Below are 10,461 nucleotides of genomic sequence, written 5' to 3' on the forward strand. Positions count from 1 at the left end.
TTTGACGTTACCTGAATTTTTTTCTTTTAATTGTTAAAGTTAATTTCTTGTTTTGTTTAGAATACTTTAACTAAATGAGTAGTCTTTTACGTCAAAGAAGAGTGATCAAATTTCTAAGGAGGTAGCTGAAAATAGGAATTAGGGTTGCCGTAATGGGGTAAGAAGGTAGTTGAAAATTGGAATTAGGTACACTCACAAATCTGAACTAAAAAGATTAATGCCTTTTTTACTCTATAAAATGGACACGAAATCTAAGAATCTCAAGCAAGAGAAAAATGGATCCAATTTTGGCCCCGCACTTCATAATTTTCCCTTTCATGTCTCGAGGACACACCATCCCTCTCCTCTATCTTGGCCGCCTCCTTCGGCAGCGTTCTGTCGCTGTCACAATAATCACTACTGCTGGAAACTCTCCGTGCATCCGGGATTCTCTCCGTGATACTGATATTAAAATTGTTGAACTCCCATTTCCAAAAGAAATCAATGGTGTCCCTCCAGGTGTTGAAAGCACTGACAAGTTGCCATCCATGGCTTGTTTTCTCCCTTTTGCGAATTCTACAAAACTAATGCAGCAGGATTTTGAAGACACCATTCAAACTCTTGAACAGTCTGCCACCTGCATAATCTCTGATATAATTTTTGGCTGGACACAAAAATCTGCTGCAAAATTTGGGATTCCCCGGCTGGTCTTTTCCGGCATGGGAATTTTTTCCACCACCATGTATCAGATCTTATACAAAAACAGGCCACATGCAGGAACAGTTTCTCTCGACACTCCCTTTTTGATTCCTGATTTTCCTAAGTTGAAATTGACAAGAAATGACTTTGAACCACCTTTCTGTGAGATTGAACCCACTGGAGAATTCGCGGATTTCATGGTAGAGCAAAGTATTGCCTTGGAGAAAAGCGATGGTTTGATTGTCAACGGTTTTTACGAGCTGGAATCAATCTATGTTGATTACTGGAACCAGAAATTTGGGCCAAAAGCTTGGTGTGTTGGGCCACTCCGTGTAGCTAAGCCGCAGTGTACCACCGTCGTGGAAAAGCCACTGCACATGCAATGGTTGGACGGAAAATTTGCAGAAGGTGAGCCAGTTTTATACGTGTCGTTCGGAACTCAAGCAAAATTGTCGTCGGAGCAATTGAATGAGATTGCGATGGGTTTAGAGAATTCTCAGGCGAGTTGTCTCTGGGTTTTGAGGTCAGAAGGGGTGAAATATTTACCGGGTTTTGAAAAGAAGGTGAAAAAGAGAGTGATGATAGTGAAAGAATGGGTTGATCAAATGGAAATACTAAATCACAAAGCAGTTAAAGGGTTTTTGAGTCACTGTGGATGGAATTCAGTGATGGAAAGTTTATCAGCCAATGTTCCTATCTTAGCATTCCCAATGATGGCGGAGCAACACTTGAATGCAAGACTTCTGGTGGAGGAAATCGGCGTAGGGCTGAGAATTTTGCCGTCCAATGGGTCTGTCCGGGGGTTTGTGGAGGCGAGGGAGGTGGAGAAGATGGTGAAAGAGTTAATGGGAGGGGAAAAGGGTAAGGCATTGCGGCAGAAGGTGGAGGAAATTAGAGAAGCTGCATGCGCGGCCACCGTAGACGGCGGTTCTTCTTGGCACTCGTTAAATTTCCTCATCGATGACGTTTGTGGGAAAAGATTTTCACAAATTTACTCTCGTTTAACCAAAAATGAAGAAGTATTGGCTTGTCCCCTTGGTCAAGATATACTTGAGATCAATAGTAAGTGAATGGAATTAAAACAAAATATGTAAAATAAATATAAAATAATAGTATCCAATTGTGTCTAGTACATGGTATTGAACATGACGGAATAATAGTATAAATAATATTTTATTATTGTCCAGTATTATGGGTTGTAATTGACGAAATATTTAGTTGGAGACTCTTTTGTTATTGTCCAAAACCATAAATTATAATTGTCGAAAATGATTGCATAATTTGTGGGCAGTTAATGACGAAATATTAAACACCAATGGATGTGTTTCGTATTCGTTGAAATTTTGTTAGTCAATTATGAAATTTAAAACGTAGTTTTGTATTTATCAATAAATTTAAAAACGAAAGCTCGTCAATGTTTATTGTCGATGATCAATCAATGCTTTGAAAATTATGGCAAAAGTAAAATTTTGCATATCAATTTTTATTGTCGATGATCCATCTCTTTGAAAATTAACGGCAAAGTTAAAATTTTGTACATTCATAAATATAGGAAAATAATTGAACGTAGGGGTTGTATAACATCCCAATAGTTTTTATAATTTCGTTTGGGACTTAATTGGAAAGTTAAATTACCAAAATGAAAAGTTTCCAAAGACACACTTCAAATAATCTTTTTTTTTTTTAATCACATACAGGAAATTGATAACTTTTGGATGAATTATTATAAAGTCATAATTATCTGTGGAAAATTGGAAAAAGTAATTTAGTGCTAAATTGTAAAAATTACATGTTGAGACGAACATGTTGAAATGGGACTTAGCCCCTACTTGACGACCATACTTTTTAAAAAATTTTATGCATACTCATTTTCAATCATATATTCATATAATAAAATATTCTGTATGTAAATATAAAATTTTTTATTACTTTTTGGCCATGCATTCTCCTAAAAATTTCTATTTAAAACATTATTTTTTGAAAATAATGGCAACTGAACGGTTGAAGTTTCATATGAAAAAAAATTATTGTTGCGTTCAAAATACAATTTTATGCCCAATTATAATGAAAAGTATTTTTTTTTAATGAGAAATCCAATAATTATATATTGCTAATTGATTAATGATGGCGAAGTTCAAAATATATTATTCATTTTTATAATAATAAAAAATTTCAATAGGAAACTGTTGAGGTTTATGGAGCTGGATTTGATATAAATGAGAGTGAACGTTGCTCCTCATTTCAATCCACTTCCATTGAGGTTGCCAGAACCGAAGGTTGAAATAGCCCCCGTTTGAGCTCCATTCTTTTCATGAGAATTAATTTTGAATAGTCTACTAATGAGAAATGTATGGTTAAATAATAAGAAAATATTTTTAATTTGTGTGTAATATTATTTTATTAAAAATGTCTGATTAAAATGATGTCAAAATACTATTTAAAAATGTATTTTATTTTTCTTTAAGGATAGGGCTCAAACATGGGCTTAATTTGGTTGATACAACTTTATGGTAGTAGATGAATTTTGTCAGGGTTGGTGAGAGAAGAGAGGTGACAGGCGCCTGCGTATTAGAGCTTGTTTGGATTTTTTTTTTCAAACTGTCCAATCAATGATCGACACGTGTTACCCTGTCCCCAACCCTGTGTGTAACATAACTTAGGTTGGATTAAACTATTTGTATACCTTATTTGACATCTAGGTTGACAGATTGATGACATGAAATTGTTATAATGGTTGAATTAAATGTGTAAGATATGATAGATGTCGTAAGATTGTGCCAAATGTAAATTCGATAAGTCAGAATGTACACATAGAAGAGTGCTTTAGGGTTTTTACTTCTAGTTTTATCAATCGTGCTATACAACAAGCTTCACGGCAGGGATTAAAAGTAGGGGAACACGTGGCGCAACATCACTGGAAATTTCCAAAAAAATAAATAAATAAATAACTTAGTTGCATAGTTACACCTATGCTTGTCCCTTTGCAATCCCTATTTGAGCAGTAGGGATGACAATTCGAACTGTCAAAATCAAAAATCGTGATTAATCGAATTGAATGGGACGAAAAAAATAGAATCGATGGTGCAATGGGGTGAATATGGCATTTGATTTTAATGACCCGGTTCGGGGCGAGGTGATTATATAGTATTTATGCCGTCCCTCCGTCTCCAACCGATTACCCGTTAAAAAAATAATAATAATTGGACAATTGAGTTTTTCATTATTCTTTCTATTATAATCTGTCTAGCCCAAAATTTATGGCCCATTATGTTGATAATATTATTGATAGCATAAGGATTAAGGGACAATGATATTGTTTAGTATTTTTATGTTAATAATATTGTTTGTTAAATTCGGATTTAGCGTTTCGGAATTGGGATATTGTTTGGATTTTCATTTGGGATGTTGTTTGCTAAATTGGATTAGTATTATGTTTTTGTTTTCATTGACTTTTTTTCATAATGTTTTTTTCCAATTTGACGGTTGAACCTATAAAAAATAATTTATTCCATGGTTATTTACGATTTGAACCGAGATACGGATCGAACCGACTTGCGCGGTTCGATGGCCGAATCGACCCCGACCGAACCGTTGCCCACCCATTGAGTAGCTGTTATTTCAAGTTTTATTGCTGACATCAGTACCATGTAATTCACGCGTAGCATGTTGTTTTGACTTTTTTTTTCCCCAAAATATGGGACCAATATGTCTGCTTTGTGTAGGATAGTGTTCTTCACAGGTGCACTACATGTAGAAAAAATAGTTTGCCAGAAAACTTACAGACTACACACAGTCCATGGGATGCGTGGTTATATTTTTTCAATGTAAAACTCACATGGGACCCACCCCATGTGAGTTTTCTGGATTTCTTCTTTGGGAAAAATTATGTACAACCAGAATTTCTCGTGTTATTTATTGGTTTATGTGACAATTATTACACTTATAGTAATTAGTAAGTCATGTTATTGTGACCCAAAGGACAGTGCGTGTTATTCGTGATTTTGATGCAATTATTAGTATCAAGTAGGCCATAATTTATATATCTCGGTTGAGGAGTCTGAGGGTTTTGATGAATACGAACTAAGAGAATAGAACACAAGGGGATCTTTGTTGATGATTGCGAACATGTCAATTTCAAATATTGGAGGACTAACATGACAAAGCTCGGTAATTGGAGGACTAAAATGATGTTTTGGGATACTTAAAGCACTAAATTGATATTGCTTGATATAATGAGAACTAAATAGACATCTCAAGAAAGTTGGAGGGCTATATTGATGTAACGAGATAATTGGTGGACTAAATTGACATTTTAGGAAAATAGAAGAACTAAGTTTATGTAGTCGCATGGCTAAAGAAGTAAATTCACATGCCAGGCAGTTGGAGTTCTAAATTGATGTTTCAAGATAGACTGACATCCATATTGATGTTGCCAAATAGTTAGAGGACCAAAGAGTGTCGCAGAATAATTTGATAAGCAAATTGATGTTTTCAAATAGTTGGAAAACTAAACTATATGTGCTTGATAGTCAGATGACTAAATTGAACTTGCTAGATACTTGGAGGACAACCAAAGAGCATTGCAGGATAATTTGAGGAGTAAGTTGTCAAATAGTTGGAGGACTAAATTGTATTTGCATGTTAGTTGTAGACTAAAATGGACCTGTTAGATACTTGGAGGACTAAATCATTTTTGCTTGATAGTCGCAAGACTAAATTGGACTTGGTAGATACTTAGAGGACTACATTTTCTACGCTTGATAGTCGAGGGACAAATTTGGACCAAGTCATCTTTTCTTGTTAGTCGTGAGACTAAATTGGCCTTGCTAGATACTTGGAGGACCAAAGAAGGCTATGTTTGATAGTTGCAGGAGTGAATTGGCTTGCGAGAGATACCTGGTCGCCTAAATTTTAATTGTTAGCTAGATAGTTGGAGGACCATCTTGATGTTTTCTCAAAGTAGAGCGTTAGCATGATGTTTCCAGTCAGAATGAGGACATTCATGAGCTTCTTGATAGATTGAGCACCAACTATTGAGAAATGTTTAATTTTGGATTCTAACTATTCCAGGTGCATAATCTTTGTCCTCCAACTATTGAGAAGCAACAAATTCATCCTCAAAGTATTTAGAATTGTCACCTATTCGTTCCTCTCCTCAATATCCGCCATCTCATTTAATTAGACAAAGATAAAGCTTTTTTTTTTTTTTTAATGCAAAAACACTTACAAACGCATGTGGTTATCAGATTAAAATTCAAAAACAACAAAATATAAACTATTCTAGTACTATTACCAAAAAAAATTATATAAACAAATAAATAAAATAAAAACAATTTGAAATGAATAAAGAGTCTAATGATCAAATACGAAGTGCGTCACGTGTATATAGAAAAATTAGTTTGATTAGATGAAGTATTGAGCCTTCTTCAAGGTTTGGTTTTAAGTGAAGAGTGAAAGGATCTCCACATTAAAATGGCATAGGAGATTAATCCATGTGAGTGAGAAATGACTTAACATTTTATATAAAAATGGAGTTTTAGTCTTTTAGTAAAAGACTTAATCTCAAAAATCTCCTTTTGTGACATTGTACACTTGAAAAAGACCACAAACTGCATTTTAATATAATTATGAAAAGAATAAAACTACTTTTTTACTTAAATATATTCATTTTGATTTGTGGGACCCTGCCTCTACTACTACACATGGGAAACAAATATTTTATTTTCATGATTGGTGATTTATGGGTTTTCTATTAAAGCATAAATCAGAAACTCTAGAAAAGTTTAAGAATTTGAAAATTTTAATTGAGAACCAAATGGCCTAAAAGATTAATGTTTTAAGAATTGATAATAACTAGAATTTTGTAATTCAGAGTTTGATCAATTCTACAGTCAAAGTGGGATATTAAGGCGTAAAAATGTCCCTTACACACCATAATAATATGGAGTTGTAGAGATGATGAATAGGATCTTGTTAAACAATGTTAGATGGTAGGATCAAGTATTCCAGAGATCCTGTAGGGATAACCTTTGGTTACTGCAGCTTATATAATTAATAGGACTCCTTCTAGTACATTTAAAGGTTAAACTCCTAAGGAGAGTTGGTCGAGAAGACTTCTAGATTATTCTCATCTAAAGGTTTTTGATTGTGCTACTTATTCTCACTGGAATATAGGGAAACTGGAGCTTGGGCTCACAAATGTATTTTTAGGCTATCTTGAAGGTGTAAAAGGCTATAAGCTATGGACAAGAGACCTCATGGGTTATAAGATATAAGTATGGATATTACCTTTAATGAAGAAGAATTGTCACATTTTTTTAAGTATTGTCACATGTAATTAAGAAAAATGTGAACTTTTAGATAAGATATGGTTTCAGGTAGAGATGAGATATCGATCTGATCCTATTTATATAGATCAGCGGAATCCTGAAACTATACATAGAATGTAAAAAGTCAGAATTAAAGTGAAAATAGTCAATCTAGTCAACACAACGATTTAAATGATTATCAGTTGACTAAGGATAGGGTAGGAGAAGCATAAGAGGACCCATTAGATATAATGATTACCTCTCTTTCTCTAATCTATTTTGTTAGGATCTTGCCTATAAAGAACCTAAGACCTATAAGTTATTAAGATCTTGCCTATAAAGAGCTAAAGACGTATAAGGAAGCTATTAATGGTGATCAAATTAACTAGTGGAAGTCAGTTATGATTGAGGAAATGGATTACCTAATTAATAATAATATCTAGGTCCTCGTTCCTAAACTTCAAGGTAAGTTTGTAGTAGATTGTAAATGGATTTACAAGGTTAAGGAATTGAGTACTGATAGGGGACTTTTAAGGTTCAAGACTAAGGGGTTTACACAGAAGCAGAGTGTGGACTACAATAAAAGAAATTTCACCTCTTTTGAAATATACTATTGTCAAAGTTTTACTTGCATTAGTTGTACATCATAATCGGGAAATTGAATGAATGGATGTAAAAATTACATTTTTATATAGTGATTTAGATGCAACAATTTACGTCACAACATGAAGGTCTTATAAATAAATTCAAATCTAATTGTGTATGCTTACTTGAAAAGTCCCTTTATGGTTTAAAACAGTCCCTTGGACAATGGTATGAAAAGTTTGATAACTTTGTTTTGACAATTGCGTTGACAAGAAGTGCTTATAAATACTGTCTTATTTTAAAAGAGGTACTGTTGAATACATGATTGTTTATTTGTTACAATATGTAGATATCATGATTTTAATTGGTCTTGACTGCAACAAATAAATGAAATAAAAAGGACTTTTGATAATGAATTTGAAATGAAAAATCTAGGACATACTAAAAGGATAATTGGTATGGATATTGTTAAATAATAAAAAAAAATGATCACCAATTAATTTCGAAACAATTTGCATTTGTTGAAAAAGTTATATCAAAATTTTCTAAGCATGAGTCAAAATCTATACCCTAAGCCTTTAGTTGGTCATTTTAAATTAAGTAAGGATCTGTACTCAATTGATGATTCTGATATTAGATATATGAAAAAAAAAACAGTATGCTAATGATTTGGGTTCAATTATGTACAATATGGTTTGTATAAGATCTGATGTTGCTCATGCTATTAACATTTTAACTAGATTCATGGCTAATTCAGGACCAGAACACTACTAAGAAACATTTAAGTGGTCACTCAGGTACTTGAAAGGGACCTGACAGTTAAGATAAGTGTTTATAACTTGCAATAAGGGAGTAATGTTAAAAGGTTTTGTTGAGATATTGACTTTGCTGGTGACAGAGATAATAGGAAACAACAGGTACTTATATGTTTACTTTATGTGGTACTTGTATAAGTTGGAAATCTCAGTTATAGCCTATATTTGCTCTGTCTACAACAAAAATTGAATATGTGGTAGCTACTGAAGTTGTAAAGGAAGCTTTATGGCTTAAAAGGTTATTAACTAAAATGAATATGATTTCTAAACTCGTTATTGTCTATTTTGATAGTCAATGTTCTATATATTTGTGTAAGAATTCTATTTTTCATGAAAAAACAAGGTATATAGATGTTAAACTGTATTTTATTAGAGATAATACCTCTGAAGATTTTGTATTTCTTGAAAAAAATAATAATAAATCACTGCAATCTAATCTCTCAAATATGGAAACCAAGGTATTGTCCCTATCTAAGAAATAAATCATGTTTGGTTTTACTAAACATTGATATTGGGTAAAATGTTGGGTTTGTGGGTTCTTCTTGATGTTTGTGGATGACTGCTTTGTGGTGCAAGTCCGTTGGCATCAAGATAGAGATTTGTTGGACTATGATGTCAATATCCTCCTTTTATGGTAATGATGATAATGGGCAAGGCCCAATAGCCGTTTCTTGCAATTGCCCAATAGCTTGGTTGGCACAAACCCAGATTCATTGCGTTAGTTGTGTTTTGAAGTTTGACGCTTTTGGGTTGCAACTCAACACGTTTTCCTTTTGATATGTGAATCCCCTGGACCGTCGGATTAACATTGGATCAATGGCTAGCAATAAGGGTATAAATCTAACCCTTGGTTGCCCTATTTGGTCATAATCCATGTTATTCTATTTGGGAGTTGGTTTTTAGACTCTTCTTTTCTCTCTTGGTTTTCTTCTTTCAAATCTTTGGTTAGAAGTTGATTCTTTTGATTCTCTTTGTTAAATTCATGCACTGAGTGTGCTCTGAGCAGAGGTCGAGGGAGAGGGGAGACCAACCAAAAAGCCAATTAACTTGTAAAAAATGGAAAATTCAACCCAAATTATTGGTGAAATAAAGAAGAATAAAAATTTAGCCTAACCCAAAAAATAATTTTAGCCCAATTAACTTCATTCCCAATCCAAACCCAGTGTTTAATTATTCAAATTTAGCTTCAAATTTAAATAGTTCATTCATAATAAAATTAGTTTATTATATTAGAAATAATTTGTATTGATTAAAGTAAAGATAAATAACTTATTGTAATATGTCACATGTTTGATCAAGCTTAAAAGTAATTAATTTTTTCTAACGAATTTTTTCATATAATACTTATTTATATTTGTGAATTAAAAATTTATTCATTTCAACCACGAAATGAATGTTATTATCAAAATAAGTAATATGCTTTTTATTTACTTTTATCAATTAAAAATATATTTGTTAAATTTTGTCATAAATGTTTAAAAAATATCTTTACCGATTTTGTCATTAGTGTTAAGAGTTTAACTTTTTAAACTAAATCTTAAGTGGCAAAGAGCATTTATGAAAAAAAAATTCAATTTTCAACCCACCTTAAAATATCTTCCCGTCTTCGCTCATGGTTCTGGGGGGTGGGGTCTGTGACACTGTGGCTTCCTTACATCAATATATAAGTACTTTTGGGGTCCTCTGGTTAGCGTTTCTGTGGCCCAACAGATGGGTACAATTTTGAATTTGAGCCCTTGTTGATTTCGCTTCACTTTGATGCCTTTGGAAGTGTATTTTGGAATCATCAAAGGAAATCTGTTTTTCTATTAACTTTGTGTTGTTACTCTTGAGTTCACTGTAAATTTAGCCCTTATTCGAGCCACATTCTTTAGAAAAATGTTCATTCTTAAACAGTGATTTGATATTATTTCAACCATATATTCTTTAATAAAAAAATATTATACGCAAATTCAAAACATTTCTTTATTTTTTAATCGTACATTTCACATCGTAACACTATTAAAAAATTTATTTTCTTGACAAAAATGAGGTTCAAACAGGGGATAGTTTCTAACACAAAGCATCATCCTTCG

General features: G+C 32.9%; 1 protein-coding gene across 1 annotated transcript; it reads left to right on the plus strand.

The window, feature by feature from the left end:
• Window positions 1–275: 275 nt before the first annotated feature.
• Window positions 276–1,748, plus strand: LOC111400474 (UDP-glycosyltransferase 90A1-like). Its single transcript, XM_023027888.1, has one exon. The coding sequence runs from the start codon at window positions 276–278 to the stop codon at window positions 1,746–1,748; it is 1,473 nt and encodes a 490-aa protein (XP_022883656.1).
• Window positions 1,749–10,461: the final 8,713 nt, after the last annotated feature.

Source organism: Olea europaea, chromosome 10, assembly GCF_002742605.1.
Source record: "Olea europaea var. sylvestris chromosome 10, O_europaea_v1, whole genome shotgun sequence".
In the NCBI taxonomy this organism is placed as follows: Eukaryota; Viridiplantae; Streptophyta; class Magnoliopsida; order Lamiales; family Oleaceae; genus Olea; species Olea europaea.

Excerpts from the sequence above, each read along its gene's own strand:
- LOC111400474 (XM_023027888.1), top strand. The coding sequence starts at position 276 with ATGGATCCAATTTTGGCCCCGCACTTCATAATTTTCCCTTTCATGTCT.